The sequence below is a fragment of the Cupressus sempervirens genome, chromosome 3 (genome assembly GCF_028749045.1).
Source record: "Cupressus sempervirens isolate cs-2001-9-10 chromosome 3, ASM2874904v1, whole genome shotgun sequence".
NCBI classification, from domain to species: Eukaryota; Viridiplantae; Streptophyta; class Pinopsida; order Cupressales; family Cupressaceae; genus Cupressus; species Cupressus sempervirens.
The window spans coordinates 418729797-418752532 of NC_143120.1; the positions used below are offsets into that span (position 1 = coordinate 418729797).

The following is a 22736-nucleotide window of genomic DNA, read 5'->3' on the forward strand; positions in this document are numbered from 1 at the left end:
CCTTAGCACGTGTGGATCTACATGCTAGAAATGAATCTCTATGATGTTTGCCAAGTGCATAGCATTGACACACACCGTCAGTACAAGAGATCTGAGGTAACCCAATCAATATCTTCTAAGTACTCATCTATTGTAGATATCTATAGTTGACATGGCCAAAACACTCATGCCAAAGCTTGCTCACTATGTCTACATGAGCAATGAGAGAAACACCTATAGAATCGGAGCTCTCAAAGCCATTGAACTGATATAAGTGAGAATAAAGATCAACACTCCCTGTAGAAATAACCAAGTCAGGATCATGGAGGTCTTGAATAACCACACCATGTGGTGAGAACTCAATTATCTTTCTAGAGCTTGAATAAAAAACTGAAAGACAAACAGGAGGTTCATAGAAATGGCCAATACCAAGACAACATCCTGTAGTGAACCACCATTTATAGAGATAGTTCCTAAACATGTGACTGAAAGGTGAGAAGAATCACCAATTGCAAATTGTGTAGTAGCACTCTGAGCAAGTGAGGTAACCAAATCAAGTGAGTGTGTGATATGATGGGAAGCTCCGGAATCAAGAATCCAAGAAGTTATAGAGGAGAATGCTCATGCAGAAAGAGCATGTCCTTTCCCTATAGGTGGAGGTAGAGGCTTTAGAGAAGCAATATTGGAATGTTGCATGGCCTCATTTAATGCCTCAAGACGTTTCCAACACTTGGAAATTGGATGTCCTTCCTTGCCACAAAAACTGCAAGTTTCACCTGTATACTTCTTAGTCATGGAGGAAGACTCACCAGACTTAGAAGTATTACCCTTTTGAGAGGGCTTCTAAGCATTTGATTTGGGAGGAGCCTTGGAGGAACTCTCACTACCTGTTGAATCTGTCTTATGCTTCGATTTCTGCTTCAACTTTCCTGTAGATGTTTGAGCTACCAACACCTTTGTCTTAGAACCAGTCATAGTATTGTCTTAGAACCAGTCATAGTATCCAACTGTGTGAGCTTTGACCGCTCTCTAGTCAAGACCTCAAAAGTAGGCATAAAAAATCTATTCCCCAAAGCATCTTTGGTGGAATAGAATGTGGAAGAAAATATGTGAAAATTCCCTCGAAGCTTAGAGAGAATCAAATAGATGCACACAACATCAGTCACCATCTTTCCACAACCCTGCAACAATGATCTCTGTTGATTAAACTTCATCAAGAAGTCATCAATAGTTGGAAAGAAATCTGACACAAGTGATGTAAGCTCTACCTCTATCCGAAGTGCCCTAAACTCATTTACAATACTAAACAAGCCATGAAGCTTGGTCCACATTGTTAGAGGAGTATTGCATTCATCCAAATGAAACTGTAGACTATCTGATACCTGCAATGCAATCAATCTGATTCCCTCATCCATTTTGTTTCGATGCTGCATGATCTCATAAGGCCTCTGGAAAACAAGTTGCATGGCATCTAAACATGACCACAACCCTTTTGACTAGAGAAGCCAAGTCATCAAGGTCTTCCAGGTGTGATAATTGTGAGTGGTCAAAAAATCTAGAGAAGAAGTGGTCTTAGCCATTTTTTTAGAAAGGGATTTTAAGGTTTTCTGATATAATAATATAAAAATGCCCCCCACAATGCAATAAACCAAACCCCAGCTTACAAATAGATTGCGTAAATGAGAGAAGAGCAAAAAAGCTTTATATATGAATAAAAAATTGCCTAGTACCAAATACTGGTGAAATGACAGAGAATCTAGAAATTTCTCAAGAAGATCTTTCTAGTGCTTTTTTCAGAATGGAAAATGGAGCTATAATGAAGAAGTTATGCTCCCTACAAGATAGAAGTCATCAACAAACTTCAAGTGCTAAAACAGGTATCAATATGGAAAAAAGTCCCAAAAATTCCTTCTCCATCATCTCCGTCTTGGAACTAGCTTTCTAGCGCTTCTTTTGGATTGAAAAATTTCCTTCGTATCCTCGAGTTATTGCAAAAAAAGCGATTGGGCCCCCAAAAGTAATATAATTTTTTTTTTTTTTTTTTTTAAAATATTAAAAAAACTTTTGAAAAAACCCACTACCAATAAGTAGCAGGGGAGTGGTGTCCAAGCAGAGGAGGGTGGCAGAGGCAAAGTGCTGCCAAGCACAACAGGGAAGAGTGGCGCCATGACGGAGGGAAGGAGGTTCGCCAGTGGCTTACGGTGTTGGGACCGCGGCGGTCTGTGGGACCACTAGTGGTTTCGGTAACCGCTAACCGGTTTTTAAAACCGCAGTAGCCAAAAAACACCAATTATTTGTGATTTTTTATTTTTTTTGCATTTTGAATTGCATGCATGAGGTCGTATGGCCCTGGTGTGCAAATTTTTTTCCTCTCAAATCAATGTTGACCAAAATGGACAAACTTTATATGGAAATAGGGGTTTTGACACCTTCTGAATCCATCTGTGACATCCGTTTGGCCTCAACCTGCTTCAAAAAAATAGTGACCTCCCCTCTTTTCACAAAAAATACTCAAAAAACTCCAGATCTGTTCTGTTAAACCCTCATTCTCTTTTTTCTCCAAATAACAAACAAGCTACAACATATTTGGCTCTAATACCATGAAGGATTTGATCAATACAAAACCACAAAGCCTTCAAACACCTACATGTAAAAAACCTTTCACAAAAGAAAAAGACAAGAGGAGGCAAGGGTTTTTATTTGAAAATTATGCAAATTTATTTTCAGAAATGAAAAAGATGATAAATAGTTATAAAAGATCAATCCTTATAAAAGGAGGTCGAAACTCGAAAGGGTAACCTAAAAAGGAAAAATCTATTTAATAATTACTAATTAATTATTGAATAGAGATGCAAAATATGCATAAAGTAAAATCTTAAGAAGGGAATAAAGTGAATTTAATAAATGAAATTAAATTAACACTTTACTCTAACCAAAACTCCTACCTTTTCTTGTGAAGCTAAGATTGGGCATGTCTCTGTTTGTGTTTCTCTAGTTTCTATGTCTGATCATTATCCATTTTTTGAAAATGTGTATTTGAAGGATTCTAATGATAACAACAATAGAGGGAGAAAAATTGAGCTTTTAAACTTATCTTTTCTTAATGATGATGAAAGTGATGATGTTATTAGAATGGTAACTAGCTTATGGAAATTTTGTAATCAAGGATTGAGACCTAAGGAGATATGGAGTTTCCTAGTGGAAACATGGAGGAAATTATTTTATATTATTGGAAAGAAAAAAATTATTTCTAGAGTCAAAGATGAGTAAGAATTGCAAAACAAATTGAATAGTACTGAGAAAGAACTACAAATTAAAGGATTTGATCCCTAGTTCGAAGAGCAATTAGTATGATTCAAGGGGCGATCAAGGAAAATGCACTATTATAAGATCAAAGGCTAGAAAACTAGGCCTAGGATGAATTGGATGAAAGATGGTGACAAAAACACTAAGTATTTTGTTAAAAATATTATTAGAGCTAAACATAAAAATGAATTGGTAGAAGGAATCTAGCTTAGGGGGGATCTATCAAAGGATCCAAGCACTATTAAGGAAGATTTCTATAACTTCTATAAGGATTTATTTACCTTTGAATATAATGATGATAACAGATCAACTCTTAAGAAGAGCCTTAAGCTCATTGCTATAAAAATACCAAAAAATGAACTTAGGAGGCTAGATAGACCTATCACACTTGAAGATGTCTTTAATCAAGGAACTTTAGGTTCTAATACCAACAAGGGAATTATTAAAATCCTACCTAAGGGTGGTGATAAGACCCAAGTTAAGAACTGTAGACCTATCACACTGTTGAATCTGTTTATAAAATTGTTGCTAAGGTATTAGCCAGAATAATGGGGGGGTTCTCAATGAGCTTATATCTCCAACTCAAATTGGCTTCATAAAGGGGAGATTCATTCTTGAGAACTTGATCACTAGTTGGGAAACAATGCATTGGGCTATGAGTGAAGGTCAAAATGTAGTGATGGTATTGTTAGATTTTGAGAAGGCATATGATAGAATTGAGTGACCCTTTGTTATGGGCATGCTTCAAGCTTTTGGCTTTCCTCCATATTTTTATAAATGGGTCAACATTCTCCTTAAAGACTCCTCCGCAGTCATTGATGTCAATGATGAATTAACTAAAAGTATTACTCTCTAAAGGTCTATAAGACAAGGGTTCCCTATTGCCCCCACTCTATTTGTAATAGTAGAAAATGCTCTGTTTTATATTCTTAGGGATCCTCAATTTGGGCCCCCCAATAAAAAGATATCACACTTCCTAATTAGAAGATCCTCCTTAATGCTCAATTTGCTGGTGATACTACTTTATTTATTGAATTGGATGAGAATAATTTTGATAATATGAATAACATACTTCAATTCTTCTACTTGGTCTCGGGGCCTAAAGTGGCTACGCACAAATTTTCTATCATAGGTTGGATTTATAATATGTTAAAAGATGGATTCTCTACCTTTGATAGAGTGAATGAAGATTGGGGTTTGAGTTGGTTTGTCTCTAAATGATATTTTATCTTTGACTCTTTTTGGCACTCCCCTTGTCAATCTAAAATGTCTTGTTTTAGAAGCTTGTTATTGCTAAAGAAACTTGTTGTAGGTTATACCATCCCTTGTGATAAAGGTAGTCCCATTATGTGTGGTCCTTGTTCAGTTCCTAAAATGTATGAGCATTTTTTTTTAGTGTAGCTATACTTGTGGTGTATGGTCTATTTTTTGTGGTTCTCCCATTACATGGAATAGTGGTCTCGATCTTTCATGGAGTGAAACCTTAGTTGTTTTTGTGGAGTCATTTGATTTAAAAGCTAACACCTTTTGGTTTCTCTTAACATGTGACATTTTATGGCTCCTTTGGAAGGATGTAAATGGAGAGATTTTTCAAAGGAGGAGACAACATGCTGAGTTTGGATGTAAACTTTTTCACTTTCACATAATGCCATAGGTTGTTCTTGCACTTGAAATTTCTAGGGACAAATTCATGATGTTGATGAGGGAAGGTCAACTTTTGATACACAAGAAGGATGCAATTTATTGCCAGTATTTCTCTGTTCAATGGCATGCTCAATCAAAGGGAGCTCGAGAATATGAATCAATTTATCAAAAACCTCAAGCTTGATGATAGACAAGTAGGCCCTAAGAGTATTACTCAAAGTCTTCAAATAGTTGAAGATGATGCCAATGAAAAAGGACAAGTATCTCTTAGTTGAATGTAGCATTCATATTGCTTTTCTTGGTTCTAGGTGTAAATCATTTTTTGTCGTGTTAATATAGTTGAGCTACCTAGATAATAACACTTGATAATATTTTCAATTATGATGTAAATGTTGATCTATAGTTGTAGCTGATAGGTGATACTTTTTAGTATTTTTGAGTAACAATGGATTCTCATGAAACAATGATGTAACTTCATATTTGAACTATTCTAATATAAAAAAATGAATAAATTAATAGATATACAAAGTCATATTTTTATAATTTTCAAATTTATTATAGATTTCTAAGAAAAATAAGGTTTTTTTATATTGGTTCTAAAGCAATTTAATATTTATATTTAAGGCGATTTTCTATAATAAATCTAATTAGAATATATGTTTGATAAAAAATTAATTCACTTGGCAATTAATGAAGTTTCGCTCTATCTAATTAGTCTTAGTTATATATTTGTATAGTAAATGTTGTCATAGATTCTTCATCAATGTTAGTGCACACACTTGTGAAATTGAGATTTATAAAAGATACATTTTGAATTTATATTCTAAAACACACAAAATTCAATTCTCCAAAAAATAAAATATGTATTCCAATATTATTCAACCATAAAAATCTCTCTACTAATAAGAACAGATCTAATAAGTACAGAAAATTATAATTCTTAATTTTAAATTATACAACATATCATATTTTATATAAACTATTAAAATTAAGAAAGACAATAGAAGAAAATGAAACAACATATAAAATTTACATTTGTTCAAAATTTAATGTTTGTATACTTTAAATAAAGAATTTTATTTTTTATCAATTTCTTTTTTAATTGAAAAGATTCAAACACCCAATTATTTATTTTAGTGCTTACAATGTGGTTACAAGAAAGCTGAAAACAAATCAAAATATTAATGCAAATGAAGCCAAATCCTTTATTAAGATCATTCAGAAATCTTGCATTTTAAGCATAAATGATGTTCAGTGACACTGATGACACTGAAAATAATCAGGCATCTAGTTATACAACCAAATGAAAAACATTTCATAAAAGCATCTATGGAAAAAAATTATGAAATGTTTCTAAATTGGTTGCATGGACATTTCCACTAACCTATGCCACATAAAAGGGGGTTTCTGGAAAAACAAATAGATTTTCTATGTTCAACAATAGCTAAAGTCTATCAGTACCTCTTGTATATATCCACCACAACAAATTTGTGAGTGAATTGCCATCATCATATCCTTTCAAAGTCTCCACCTTCTGCAGAGCGCTGTCTTTGTCATACAAACTCTCTAATGCATACAGAAATCCCTTCCATCCCTCTCCAACATCCTTTCTGCTCAATGCAGGAACAGTCCATTCCACCAACTCCTCAACGTACCCAGTATCAGAGAACAAAAGCTCAGTAATGGGCAGAATGGGAAGCAATTGAATACCAGTTCTGCATTCCCTCCATTCAGCTGGAGCAAACCAAAGTTCACTGACCCTCCTATTTGCCCACAAGATACCCAGTACGCGGTTTTCTTCAACAAATTCAGATTCATAAATAGTGCTATTCAAAGGAACATGCCACCATTGCTTGGCAGATCTCATCTCCAATGCAGCCAAGGTAGAACCAATCCCAATCAGATCTCTGTCTCTGTAAGCAAAACCTAACAGAGCAGCAGAATAGTATGCATTCACGGCCTCACTGGTGCTCTCCTGGTTTCTCCCATTTGGGAACTCTGTGAGCCCGCTGGCCCATGAATGCAGCTTCCACAGATCGAAACTCCTCAGCCGAGGATACAAAAGCTCTTCTTCAGGATTAAGAGTCATGAAATCCTTCACAATGGCATACACCTGGGGTTTGAACTTGCTACCCCAATTGGGATCAAGCTTGGCAAGAACAGCAATTGCATAGCAAAAGTAGCCAAAATGGTAGTGATGATCATTGTACACTCCGAATCCAAAATCAGCAGTCGAATCATTGGCACCGTTTCTGCTGATCAGCCCACCCCATTTGTTATCATACCCAAATCCATTCCCTTCAAAAGTCCCATCCAGCCAGGGTGTTATGAATTTCTTCAAAAACTTCCTTATACGAGGGATCAGGCTATGACAATTTGTTTCCTCTGCTATCAAAGCCAATCTGGCAGCTCTGGCGATCGCCTTCCCATAGAAATAAGAAGCTGTGGAATTGATCTCGTTCAGGTCTGCAACATCCTGCTTCAGAGCAGTGACCACTTTATTCATTTCCTTCTGGCTCTGGAAGCCCTTGATTGAATGCCAGGTTATGGGTATGGGTGTTTCCTCTAAAACCCATTTATCCCCAATTATACCCAACAGGTCCCCGTCTATGCTTCTGTATCTGAAATCTGAGATGACCTTATCATGCCCTGGGTCTGACATTATTTGTCTGTGTACAGAGTGGGAAAGCATCAGCAAATCCCCACTGCCTTTTGTCTCCCACTTATAGCGAATCCTGAAGATGAACAATGAAGGAATGGAGGATCTGTTAGAAGTGTGAAATAATAGGCTAATCGTTCCATCTCATATAGCAACTTGTACATTGTAGGCTAACTTTTTAGTGAGCACATCTTCTATTAATGTCTTATTTCACCAGGATAGTGGATACTAGGCAATAAATTTGCAATCTCAAACTAGTATACAGGGCACAGGCTTTCAAACTACAACAATTAAACAGAGCTTGCTGAAATTCTCATTCAAATTGACAACTGTATGAACGACAGCAAAAAGTTATGTGGAGACTGTGGACAGCAGGACAATTTAGTTCTTCCAAGGGCAAAACTCCATGAAAATGCAGTAAATTAAACCTGTCAAATCTCAATCAGAATTAAGCAGAAATAGACAAGAAAAACCTGAGAACTGAAATCTCTATGCTGCAGATTCTCTGTTTTATCCTTTGGATGCTACAAAAATATTAAGATATATGTTTTTCCTTTCACGAGGAGAATCTGAATGAGCAGCCCAGCGACTTGGAGCTTGCACTTTGGGTCCAGGACTCACAGTTCAAAACAAGGCGACATGCCTATAAACCGTTTCAACTGCAGACCGGATCCAAACAAGCCTACAGTTGGATAAATAGAGGCGACCTCAAAACCTATATGAGATGAGCCCAAGATCCTCCGTTAAAATGAATGAATAGTTTGCCAGTTCTAAGAGGACCTACATCATCATCATTTGAAATTCCTGTAAGGAATGCTCTAGCATCTTTTTATTATGTGCTAATTTCATGGCTCCGCCTTTCAGAAACTTATACAAAGATGAGGAGTAGAAAGTTAAAAATGGAAAATATGGAAGCAATAAAAGTTAAAACAAGGTAAATAATAGAGTATCTAATAAAAATTCCAATCCGACAGGCACATATTTTTTTTGACATTTGAAAATCTAATCCTTGATAACTATCAGAAATAATCCGAGACTCGATGCAAAAAATATTTACACAAATATTGTCAAAAGCATTCCAAATCGAAACCAACCCTATAATGTTCAGAGAATCTATCACATTCAATCCCATTATATAGAAAAGCTTGAGGAATTTTGCAATAACTAACTAAAACCAAATGGGCTTTCTCGTCAAAATGTTGAATGAAACAAAGATGAAATGCTTGCCTGAAAGGGGCGCTGAGGTCGACATGAGCAGAGATCGGATAGCAGCTACTAAAGCGATCCAACAATTTCTCTTTATCATCCGCAAACTGGTCGAATTTGTCAGAAAGCAAGGCCAATCTGAGGACGCCAAGGAATTTCCCCGACACAGAGAGGTCAGATTTGAGCTTCAAGGGGGCAGAGCTATAAAGAAGCCATGTTTGGCCATTGTCGAACTGGATTTTGTGCTTGGTATAGCCATTGAAGGAAGAAACATCCAAGACAGAATGTACGGTGGAGAATTTAAGGCGCCCACCCTTGACAATGCAAGTGATGTAAGGGCTTCCTCGCACCAGGGGAACCATGAGAGGACCAGGGAGCTGCAGATTAACACTGAGATCGTCGTAGTAAGTAATCTTATGAGAGCCCGAGGGCGCGCAGGAAATGATGAGATTGGCAATGAATGCTTGGAAAATGAGGGCTGTTTTGACGACTCGGGCCGGGTAGCAGACTGTAAGGCCGCCATGACTGGATTGGACAAGGTATGGGTGAATATATTCCGATTGATTGCCCTTTTTTAGGGCAAAATTTTGCCAGGCTGCGTTTGTGGGCAAAGGGGGTTTAAGGAGATTTTGGGCGAAGAATGGTGTTGGATCGGCTGCGGCCGTGTTATTCACAGCCGGAAATGCACTTGTTATTGGGTGCATTGTGGATGAGATAGGAGTTTTTTTGGGCTGTTTCGAATTGGGAGAAAGCCAATATTTAGGATTTCGATTCACCAGCTCATATTTGGTATGCGCTCGAAAAACATGCCTTGTGGTGTTTCTGGTGAGGAATACAGCTGAATTTAAATGGATTAAGAAGAACTAGAAGGGGTATACTTTTGGATTGGTGACTCCGGATGGGTTGACATTCCAAGGGAGATTTGATTGCAATTGGAGATGACTATTTTGGCAGCAGGAAGTGTTCAACAGCAAAGGAGGGAATAACCAGTCTGAAAAAGATTTGTTGCAACTGCCATCCTAAATGTATGAATCTAAATTTGAATGTCGGCCCCGCTATGGAATTTCAAGGACGATATTTCCGATGCTTAGGAATTGTTTATGCGTTGTATTCTCTCGAGAAGAGAGCCAGTTACTGTAATGGACTATTCTTAATTCTATTTTATACCAATCAGATTTGCAATTTTGGTTGTGCAATTTTGGTTTTTCACGTTTATCCATTTCATTTTTCAAGTTTATCTTATTTTCAAATTAAAGGGGCACAAATTTCAACTTACAATTTATATAAAACTATTTATATAAATGGCATTCTACAATGGCAAAATGGGCGAAGTGGGAGTGGGATGGTGTGAACGTGTTAATGTTAACTTTTATTCTTTTAAGTTAAATTTGACAACCATCTACATGTTGAAAGTTTAAATTTATTATAAATATAAAATATTTTTAATAAAAATTTAATAAATATCACATAAAATATTTGTTTAAATAATAATACTTGGAGATATAAATTATCCATTTTTTTAGAAATTAAAATAAAAAGCTCAAGTTAGTAAAAAACTAAATAAATGAAAATAAAAGAAATATAAATAATTTTAGATGTAGTAAATTAAATTATAATTATTTAAGATATTTATACTAGTTTCACATGATAGCTTTAGCTAAGTTGGACTATTTTTATTAAATAAATAATTACAAAAATAACATTTTTGAAATCTTGTATATGGATGTTTAAAAATTATTTATTGATTCTAATTTTCAAAAGTGTCTTACTTATGAATAATATTTAAATATATAGTTGAAAAGTAAATAAATATAATCATTTTCTAACATGTTGTGTCAGAAGGAGTTTTTTTTTGTATTTATTAATAATATAATATAATAATAAATAAATAACTATTGTACTAAATTTTAATTATCTAGTTAAATTATATATGTGTTATATTATTTAACATAATTTTATATTATATTATATCATATTTTTAATATATAAGTAATTATTTATTTCTTATTTTAGTCATAATTGATGACTATTGATACCCTTATCTATTAAAGATCCTATAATATCCTTTGTTACCACTCACAAGTGAGAAATAACCAAGAACAAATCTTCAAATCTTTTGTATAATTTAAAATTTGTTTGTCCTATTATATTTTATTCATTTTTGTAATTGTTAAAATACACTTAATTAATATTAACATACGTTTTAAGATTTTTAACGATGTTTACAAACATCTTTTTGAAAGTTCTTATTTCTCACCAACTCATTATAAACTTACATAAGAGAAAACATATGAATTAAATTATCTTTTAAAATATATTATAAATTAATAAATTATATTATAAATATTTATTAAAAATAATTTGTATTAAATATTTAATAAAAATAATTTGTTCATATCTTTTTATGAGAGTCTATATTTGTTCAAAATTTCTCTATTAATTGTTCAAAAGTTGTATACAATATTGATAATTTAAAATATATTAGATATCTATTTCAAAAGCTTATATTATACTTATCATAATATGTTAAATAAAATGTAAATTCACCTTGGATACTATTCAAGTTGACATGTGAATGGATGTTTCTTAAACAATTTTAGATAGATATATTTGAAATACCTATTCAAAATCATAATAATCATTCATTTAAAGTTGACTTTCAATTGTAAGATATTTTATATGAGAAAATGATTTAAAAAGATATCCAGTCAACTCTTTTGTTCTATTGTCCCTTTTATGGAAATCTAGAAACACTTAAGTGCATTTTCTATCAATGGCATGATTGACTAGTGACGTTGACTTAGATTATAAATACTTTTAAAGTGAAGTTTGTATTCAATATTTTTAATTGGAGGCTCCTTAACTTTTTTTCAAACTTTTGACAATTTTAAGTTGTTGATTCACTAAATGGCAGTCTCCCCCCCTTTTGGTTGAAACTTAATTTCAAATGATGTTGTTCTTGTTGGTATTGTTTGTGATCACATGGGTAATATGTTGCAAAGACTTTGGCCTTGTTATGGGGTTAAAAGTTGGTCATCTCTATTGGCTAGAAAAATATTATTGTTGAAGGGGATTATGTGTTAATTGTTGAAGTTATGTTTGTTGGTTGGTTTTAAACATTCTTAATGACATTTAGCCCCTCTTAGCTCGACTTGATGATATCATTAGTCAACAAACTTATAGGGAGATGAATATAGCTATTGATCTTTTGGTTGGGTCAGGGTTCGAAGTTGATGGAGTTAAATGTTGGAGGCAAATGGCCCCTCTACCAACAGATGCACAATCCCTCATTAAGGGAGTGTAAGAAATGATAATATTGAGCAAGGAATGAGAAGCAATTCAAGTAAGTTAAGTGTGAAACAATATTACCATAAGATATGCAAACTCCAAGAGCATACACCAAGATGGTTCAACAATGGAGACAAGGATTTATAAGGGGAAAGCAAAGAAAACCCCTTGTGAGTATTATGAATGAAGGCAAATGCCTAGAGAAGATAGAGAGAGAGAGTGTTGGAGCAAAAGTAGCTCAATACAATAACATCAAGTGCTAAGAGTGTGTTGAAGAAAGAAGGAGGAGCATCTCTTATATAGAGATGAGAGAGGAGTTGCATTTGTAACTCCCATTTCTATGAATGCCACATTCATAATAGGTGTGTGCAAAGTGTCACAATCCTCTTAAGGAGGATAAACTAAATAAAGAAATAAACAAGAGTTGTCCTTACATGTGGAATAAAGGACAAACAATGACATGTCCTCCACATGTGTACAAGAGGACAAACTACATTTAGGGACCCTTGGAATATCCCAATTAATATATCCAAGGAAAGATTAACCTTTCTAACAGGGAGAACAAACTTTGACCCCTTAACCATGACATTGTTGTTTGTGTTTGAAGCTTTTAATTGGACCCCTTTGATGGTCATCCACTTGGTGGGGATTGTGTTGTATTTAAATTTCAATTTCCCTTGTAGCCTTATGTTCAAAAAAGTCGCTTGCAAACTTACTCATGACTTATTTTGAATTAATAAATTAAGCACCATTTCTCATACTACAAGGATTACAAAATAGATTTTCTACAACATGTCAAAACTTTTAAACTTGATTGCATTTATTTTGGGAAAATTTGTCGAACCCTTCTTGCTAAGTACAATCTTTGAAATGGCTCTGAGATGAGTTGTATAAGGAGTGAAGTCATTTCACACATGGCTTCTTGCCAAAAAAATGTGGCTTATCATGTTTCCATGACTAATAATAATTACAAAATGAATCTCTTTTCATACTAATCCTGTGGTTGCTTTGATAAGGAATTTATATTTTTGAAAATCTGCAGTAGTACCCCTCTCTGTAAGAATTTCTTCTTATTTGGAGCTTCATTAGCCATCACACTAGATATTTTAGGGAAGCCTGAGTCTGACCTAGAAATGGGGGAGATATGGTTAAAGATGAATCGAGTAAGATTGAGGATAAATGGCGGAAAGATCCTTGAGCTTAGATATTTATCAAGGAAGGTGGGATTTTTCCTTTTATGGAGGCTATGGACGGTTATATGAGACTTATTCCATGCAACTGTGAATTCTTGGAATGAGAGAAAGGTTACAATAAATGGGATCACTTTTGAAATAAATGGGGAAATGATTGCTTGGGCTACTTGTTTATCCATTGATGGGCAAAAATGGAAGAAAGTGACCAAGTTGTCACACGAGCCCAATCTTTATAGGTTAGTTAAGACAAAGAAATCATTGGTCAAACTCTGTGGTGATTTTGATCATGAAAAACTCCCTAAATCCTAGAATATATTATGTTTTCTCATCATGAAGTTGTAGGACTAGAAAATGAATTAAAACCTAGCATACTATGAGCAACCACAAAAACTCAATCAAAATACACTAAACCCTTCTAATCTACCATGAAAATCATTTGAAATAAAGGAAATCAACATAAGCAAAAGCCCCTCTTCAATTGAAGTTCCCATGTCCTTCTTTCTTCTCCATTTGATGTAGCTCCAATTGCCTATAGTACACATAATTGAAAGCAAAAGACTATAATGGGATGATGCTGTTGAGATTACTAGAAGTGTGATTCAAACCTAATGGGTTCTAAGGATCGAAAATGAGAGCAAGATGGCTCAATTTATAGCCAAAGTGCAAGAGATGAAACATGAATGAAAGGATGAACACTTGTCAACTCGAATGTGCAACTTGGCATGATATTCGTTAGAATATCTATGACAAATACAACACAAGATGCCAAATGTAGGGTTCTAGGACACACAAAAGTCAACATGGCTAAAAGTGGAGGAGAATCTATGACATCTCAATGCTACTTGTAGACAAAAATCTATGATGAAAGTGGCTTATTATAGTCATGTGTAAGGAATAAAATATGTCAAATATGACACATATTAGCCAAGTGTAAAGGGAAAATCTATGACATATGATGTCCATGTGTCAAGACTAGGTGGAATATTTGGATTAAAAATTCATTATTTCACACAAATGGAAAATAGTAAAATAGAAATTGGAAGTGGAAATAGGACTTAAAAAATTGAGAATTCCCATAGTTTGCAAAGGATGAATCAATTAATTAATAAATATTAATTAATTGAGAACATTTGGTTAGTGAGAATAATTATAAATGTAGGATGAAAATGATTGAAATGACATAGGAATAGTTTAAGGGTTAACTACTCCTATAGGGTAGATGAGTAAATGATTGACCAATTTAATTAAATAAATGTGAGATTATCCTTTGATGAAATGTGATGATTATGCATATTGACTAGGATGATGATGGGTAGATCAAACCATGATCAAATTAATTGATTGATTAGAATTGACATCATGTCAAGGACATGTGACATTTAACAAACATTATAAAGGCCACATGATTGAAATTGATTGATAGGGTTGATCATAATAACATCAATGAACATTGTCAATGTTACTAAATTAGTTTGATAAGGTCGCAATCTGACACTGAGGGATTCAATAATGTCAATGATCAGATGATGAGAACGAAAAATTGACCTAGCGTTGAGGAACATGAGAGTGCTAAAGTTGGATTTTATAGGTTTGATAGATTGTCAAGGCCCTAAGAGACATAATAGTGCCTAGGGTTGGATAGATGATGATAAATTTGAGATATTTGACATGCTTTGGGTTGATTAGGGTTGATTTGGGAAGGTTTTGGGTTGATTTGGGATGATTTTGGGTTGATTAAAAAGGATTCCAATGATGTTGAATTGGTTTAGGGTTGATGGGATGAGATTTTGATGATATTGAAATGGTTTGGAGTTGATTCCGTAAAGTTTGGATAAAATAGGAACCGATTTTAAAATGATCTACAATTGATTTGAAAGGGGATATGACTGATAAAGAATAATGTCATAATATGCTCAAATGATAATCAAGTTGGCCAAAAGATTGGAATTAGTGAAATGAGAAAATGAGATGTGTTAGTATGAAAATGTGATTAAACCATAGATGCGAACCATTTTTGATTGTCTATAGAAGTATCTCTCTTTGGAGGGACATTTTTGTATTAGCTACTATTATATCTTCCCTATTTTAAATCATTTTTGTCACCATGATCTTGTCTCCATTCCTTTTTATTCCTTCAAGATTTTAAAATCTTTTGTTATGGAAGTTTGAGAATGCAGGAGTCTTGGCAAGAATTATGTTATCAATATTTGATCGTATTTCTATATAATTTTCATTGTGTGCTACGTCTTCCTTGCAATATCATTATCGAAAGTGTTCCTACTAACACTAATATCTCTACTGACCTATCTGTTGGTTCTTCAACCAATCCTACTCCTCAAGTATCCCATGTGACTACCCCCCTACCATTGGCAAGAAGAAAAATATTACCCATATTCAATCTAGCTTTAAGAATAAATTATTGTAAACAGATCGATACAAGTATGATAAATATGTTTTAATCATTGTTTTGTCATTGATGTCAAAACTGCTACTTGCTGGTAAGACAATTGCTTAGATGACTTGAGTACTATCATTTGTTTGATTAATGAAGAGGATTTGATCAAATGAGGTAACAACAACACCCAGAGGAAAGGTTGAGTTATGATATAGAAAAGGAGTACAAGGATTAGTTAAGACAATGATATTATAGTGCATTGATAATATACTTAAGGTTGCAAAGGATGGTTACACCGATTAAGTTCATAAGAAACAAGTTAAACAAAGTTTGTTTGCCAAGCTTGACCAAGTGGACAATAGGTGCCGAGCAAAGTTATTTCAAGCCAAGCAAAAAATCAGTAGGAGCTGAGCAAAGTAAAGTTTCAGTGCAAGCCAAGTGAAACAGTGTAAGCCAAGTGAAACAGTGTAAGCCGAGTAAAGTTTAGTTGATGTTGAGCACCAATAAACTTTAGTTCATGTAGTGCCTGCCCCTAGTTTACATTTTTTTTTAATTGCTGAACTCTTTTAGGCCAATTTTATGCTTGATGATTAGTAGCATTATCTTTCAGATTATCAGATATTGTTTCATGTTCAGTTGATTTTATGATGAGACTACTTGGTACTCTATACTTCATGTATGCATGATGATTATTATAGTGATTTCAGTTATTGATGATGATTAGGTAGATGAATTATCATATGTGTTTTCTTATGGATACTTACCCCATATTGCATGTGTATGGTGTGCGTGTATATTTTCTTTATGTATGATGTTTCTAATGCGGTTAAGGAAGGGAGTTGTAGTCACCTGCTAGTCAAGATCTACATGATGCACCACTTCATGCCATTTCCTGTTTAGCTTAGCATATATGTGTTTGTAAATGCATGGATTTTATGCAGATTGTAGGTACCCGGTATCAACTTCCCTGAATTGCCAGGATGAGTGTACCCTATTGCATTATCTCAATGGTAAGAGAGGGGAGATAAATTCTTAATTCCAAATCCTAACCTTTGAACCCATTTTTCCTAGAAAATTAGGACAAGTATATGAGTTGATTACCTTCCAACTATGTCGTATGATGTAAGTTTGTAATTATAACCCTATAGTTTGATCTTGTATGTGTTTTTCTATGATAGGTCTTCGTATTTCATCCTTTAAGTCTTTGGCAATTTTCTATTAATTAAGTCAAATTAAATGATTAAATTAATGATTTAATTTGATGAAAAATTGTTGTGACATTTTTAATATTTAGTTATATTTAATTAATTTGGAAATTAATTAAATAAAAATAATTAAATTTAAAGATAAAATTATAAATTTAATTTTAAAACGTGATAATATTTATTTAATTTAATAATATATTTAGAGTTCATTTTTAAATAAATGCTAAATACTATTATTATTTAAGTTAATACATATTTTATCAATTAACATTTTGAAAATAAATTAAAGAGTGAAAAGATATTAATTTATTAAAAGTTTTAAGATTGCATAAAGTGTGCATGAGATTAAAATTTAACAAATTAATTAAAATGAGAAGTTAAGTGAAATTAAATAAAGATATTTTATATTTCAAGAAACATGCATGAAAAAGATAAAGAAAGATAATAAAGAGTTAAAGATTGGTAAGCAAGGAGTCCTCTTGGGTGATCGCACAATTAGTGCCCCAAATTTAGGAGAGAACTCCTTATCAACAATAGAGGATTCATTTTCGAGAGACCGCAAATTTTGGAAGAAGGAATTTTTTTGAAGAGAGAAGGTTTTAAGAGGAGAAATTTCTCTCACAAATCATTTTGGGTGTAGTGATCTACCATCAGAGTCTAGGTAGATTCTTGTGATTAATTAGCATAGTTAATTACGCTATTTCTTTTCCTATCTTCTTCGTGACTGTGAATTGTTTATTTGATTTTGTTTGTGACGAATATTTGAATTTGGAATTACTGATATTCATGTTGATTTCTTCTACATACGTGGAGATTATAATATCATTAGAATCTTGTTTTCAGTAATTTTACAAATTGGGATTTAAGCTAGAAGGGTTTTGAATTTAGGAATGGAAATTTTAGATTTGGAAATTTGAATGGTTGATTATATTTTTCCTATTAGACTAAAATTGCAATTGTTTATAAATAGATAAATAAATAAATAAATAAATAAATAAATAAATAAATATATATATATATATATATATATATATATATATATATATATATATATATATAGAATAAGGATTGTTATTTAAAAATTATATTTGAAAGAAATAGTTTTTTAAAATATATATATAAAAGTGGGGAGGTAGGGTCGTGACACCCCCACCCCCTCACCTTACCTACACGGTGGCAGCAAGGGCTATGGCAACCTTTAATGGTTGCACAGCAGGCCTGCTACCGTGGACAACACGTACGCCTACTACCATGATAGCCTTGTTGTCGTGGCTGCTTAGTCGGTGATTTAAAATTGCAAAGGTTGTTTCCATTTTTTATATATTATATTTTATAAAAAGTTTTATTATTATATGTTAAATTATAATTTTATTAATAGTTAATTTTATTATTAATAAACTTTTAAATATATATTAAATGTAGTATATTATTATTAATGTATTTATTAATAAATTTATTAATCATTATTTAATAACATATTAATATAGTTAATTTCAAATTAGTTATTAATAATTTTGTTAATTATTATTAATTAATGAGATATTAATATAAATGTTTAGTTGGATAATTATTAATTAATTTAATTAAGTTTAATTAATGAGGATTATTGTTTAAATAAAGTTATAGATTTATTATTATTGATTTTTTAAAAAGTTGTAATTACTTATTGGAAAATCAAGAATTTTTTTTTTAATAACTTAAATAAATAATTACACTTAAGTCATTTGCAACAATGAACTTTAAATCGATTAAGGGTAATTGTGCATTTTATTTGAATATAAGATTGGGGTAAATAGTAAAGGTTAAATTGTAAATCGTAGGTATTTGAAAACTCACATTGAAAATGAAAATTGAAACCTTACTGTTAAACTCAACTATGTGTTTGCAAATCAAAACAAACTATGAGAATACTCTATTTTTTGTGTGTTGTCTATGTTTTGGGTTGGGTTGACTAGAGTGTTGATTAGTTTTAGGATGTCTACTAGAGGCTTGGAAGTTATGTGTTTTGTGGTTTTATGATGAATTGATCTTTGATCTTTTAAACTCAACCATGGTAATGTGTTGGTATGCTCTATGATGAGTTTGTATTTATTGTTCGTTATTGCTTTCTACTGTTCTTGTGTCAAGCTGAGGTGATTTTTTTGATTAAGGAAAACAAGCTTTAAAAGGGCCTTGAAATTCAAACATAGATAAAACAATCAACAATAAAATGTTAAAGGCTACCGAGAGCCAGAAAGAAAAAGAAAAGACATCTCCCTTAAAAAGAAATACATAGGAAAAAGCCAGGGAGAGACATCAAAAAGCTAGGGCAGCCCAAAAAAGACTAGGGGGCTTTAGAAAATGTCTCTAAAAGCTCCCGATCAAGGGTCCGAGTATCTTTTTTCCTGGTGCTTGATCTGGTTCATTTCCTAGCTCCTTCATCAAGAGTCCTGTCCTTAAGGCTGATGTTCGGATCCTGCTCCTTGCATATATTCTAGTTGTCCACATAGTGAATGAACTTCTTGATATTCTCATTGTCCTTGAGAATGTTAATGTTATGCTCATCTATGCCTTGCATAGCCTTGTCCATCTCAAGGGTTCTGGTATTCACTACATCCACTCTTTTGTCCATACTTTGCTCATCCTTGCTGACCCTATTCTTAAGGCTATATGTCTCTCTTTCCAGAGTGCTTAGTCTGTATTTGAGGTCAAGGATTTCATGGTATATCGGCTATGTCACTGAGGATAACTAGGGCCGGATCAATAAGCTCCTCTAGCTAGAATCTACCCTCTTCATTTTCTCTAACTTGGGTTCTAATAAGTTCCCTTTTGATACCCAAATTGGCCAAGGCATGGTTAAAGTTCCTCCATACCACCTTCCTATCCTTCCCTGTAACCGAGCATCTATAGGTGGTAGTGCCCACATCATCATTTCCCTGCTCTGGTTCTAGCTCCGGCCTGTCAATGGGATCCTCCTCCACCTTCTCACTTTCCTCCCCCTATCTATCCTTGTTGTCATCTGAGCTTTTCCTTTTGCACTTTCTAGTCCCTGTAGCTTCCTTCTCTTTTTTGGATGGCACTTTGATAGTTATTTTTCTTTTTCTCTTCCTTCGCTCCTTGCCTTCCACCTCCCTAATATTCTCCTCTACCTCTATTCTTTCACCTCTCATGTCCATCCCTTCATCCCATTCATTGTAACCCCTATCTAAAGAGGTGTCAATATCCTTTGTGGGCAGAGTTTTTTTCCCTGAGCTTCGCTATGAGATTTCAGAGTCCTCAAAGTTTGTGTACATTTCAAGACTTTCCTCTGTATCCGAAGGTGAGTAAATCTCCTTGGACTCATCAAAGTCCCCTTTAATTTTCTTCCCCTCTTTCTTATCTTTGACATGTTTACTGATAGTCCTAGCTTTGAAATATTCATAGATCAATAGCAGTAGCCCCTCATGGAGTGTTGGGTTCCTTGTTTTATTTTCTTGATACTCATTAATATTGTCATTCATGGAAGAATAGAGGTAGAAGGGAATAGAGATCTTTGCCCTATACCTAAAATGGTTGAGCAACACAAAATGGTATGTGCAAATGCAGTCCAACGTGGTGTCCAAGGTGATGCATTTGATGATGGCTCGAAGCATGAATCTCCATAGAGGCTTGATTGATCTTGGGAGGTAGTGGGTGCCTTTCTTCACCAGCTTTCGTTTCTCCTCTTGATTTTTCGTGAGCTCTGGGACCGCGTGCCCAAAAACCTTTTGGTCTTTATAGAATTTCTTTCCAATAATAGGGATCTCAGTGACATGGGAGATGATTTCTTTTGTGACTGATAAGTCCACCCTGTCAATTTCAACCATGCCCTTGTTCCAATTTCTTACCATACTTTTGGTAACCGAGGGCTTCCATCTGTGAAGGTGTTCAATATAGCTTGTGATTTCACCCTTCTTCAAGATGTTCTAGACCTTAGTTCTTCTCTTCCACTTTTATACCTCATCCTCTAGCTCCCTTTTGTGACATTCCCCCACCATGGTGTTCTCCTTGCCATTGTCTCTGTAACCAAAAGCCTTCTGAACCTGCAAGTCTTTGGCTCCCCTCATTTTCTTGCCACTTTATTCTCCTTAAGAATTTGATTCCCTTTCATGGTACTAGACACAGGTTGATGGATTTTGTAGATATGGAAAGTATGAGAAATATCATATTTCCACACCTTAACTTTGTGTATTTCACATAAAATATTGATTACCATATTAAGTTCACACATGTTAGTACTGATCTTGGCTTGCAGACAAGTAACTTTCATTATGCTATTTAATTATTCCCAATCTACCCAGGATACGATCCCTCTCGATGACTTCATTAACTTCTGATGAGATGTCATTTACATCCATCCACTTGGCCACATTGTTATGCTTAACACCCCAATTTTCCAACCTATCCACCATAGTGTTGGCCTTGTGGTACTCATGTGCCATGTAGGTTTTTTCAAAAGTTTAGAGGTCCTGGATTCATTCCTCAATGATATTGGTTTTCATCCATGTTAGATTATTTCTACCATTGAGGCAGTCAATAATATTTTTAGAGTCTCCTTCCAACCAGAGAAAATTAACTCCTATTTCCTTAGGTAACTTGATAGTCTGATGAGCCACAATGGCCTCAGTATAATGATTGGTTTGGCTCCCAATGGGGGCATCAAAGGCCATAATACCCTTTCCATGCTCATTTCTTATGATGCCACCCACCCCAACTTTTCCTAGGTTGCCTTTAGCAACCCCTTCAAAATTGGCCTTGAACCAGCCCTTAGGCGAGAGAGACTAGCAACATCCCTCTCTATTATCTCGAACCTTAGAATTAAGAGTGGGAATGGGACCCTTAGAATTGGTGAAATTTTCCAATAGAGCATTAAAACATTTGTGGAAAACCACCTTCGCATTTGACTCCTTGTCCCTAAAGATGCGGTTGTTCCTCTCCTTCCACACTCCCCAACAAACATGGGGTAAGGCCCATAGCCATAAAGTATTGGAGTCCTTAACATCCAACCCAGATTGCCATTGAACAAAGAGCTCCAGTATGTTGGAGGGGAAACACCAGGACAAATTAAAAAAAGACAGGAGAAGAGACCAGATAGATAAGATGAAAGGGCAATGTAAGAACAAATGGTCAACACTCTTGCTATTATTTTTACATAGAATACACCTATTGGGCATCATGTTACTTCTTTTGGGGAGGTTGTCCAATATGAGGATGCAGTTTTGGAAAAGGGTCCAGAAGAAGAAGTTGATCTTTAGAATAAGGCCAAGGAACCAAGCTTTAGCCTAGACCGGGGTCTGGTCCTGTAAATGTAGAGACTCATAGTTGGAAGCCACAGAATAAAGAACATTCGTTGTTTCTCCCCAAACAATAGCATATTGATTGTGAGATAAAGGAATATGTCTGACTAGGTCCATCAGCAGCTTTAGGTCCTTTGAAACCTTAGATAGGTCAATCCACTTGTTGTGGAATCTATAGTCACTCACCCTACTCCCATATCTTTCAATGCAAACATTGGCCCATCTATTGAAATCCTCATTATCCCAAAGAGGACCAGAGCTAAGCCAATCATCTAGCCAAAAGTTGATATCTTCACCATTGCCCACAGACTAGTTGGCTTTTCCAAAAGCTAAGTTCTTAGATTGCATCAGACCATTCCAAATGAAGGAGCCATAGGGGTGAGTTCCTCTATTGATGAACTATTAAGATTAAGGTTGTTAGCATATTTAGACTACAAAATATCTCTCCATTCACTAATGTTCTTGAAAACTCTCCAAATCTATTTAGCTTGACGGGCAGTGTTGAACTGTTTCAACTTGTGGATCCCCAAACCTCCATGCTTCTTAGATTTGCAAATAGAGTCCTAG

The 22736-nt window shown here is 34.3% G+C and overlaps 1 protein-coding gene across 1 annotated transcript; it reads right to left on the minus strand.

Moving 5' to 3' along the window:
• Positions 1 to 6110: 6110 nt before the first annotated feature.
• Positions 6111 to 9917, minus strand: LOC149566804 (glucan endo-1,3-beta-D-glucosidase-like). The gene is made up of 2 exons (XM_089820129.1): positions 8816 to 9917; positions 6111 to 7664 (listed from the first exon to the last, which is right to left on the minus strand). The coding sequence occupies exons 1-2, from the start codon at positions 9496 to 9498 to the stop codon at positions 6374 to 6376; spliced, it is 1974 nt and encodes a 657-aa protein (XP_089676255.1). The 5' UTR covers positions 9499 to 9917; the 3' UTR covers positions 6111 to 6373.
• Between the last annotated feature and the right edge of the window lie 12819 nt (positions 9918 to 22736).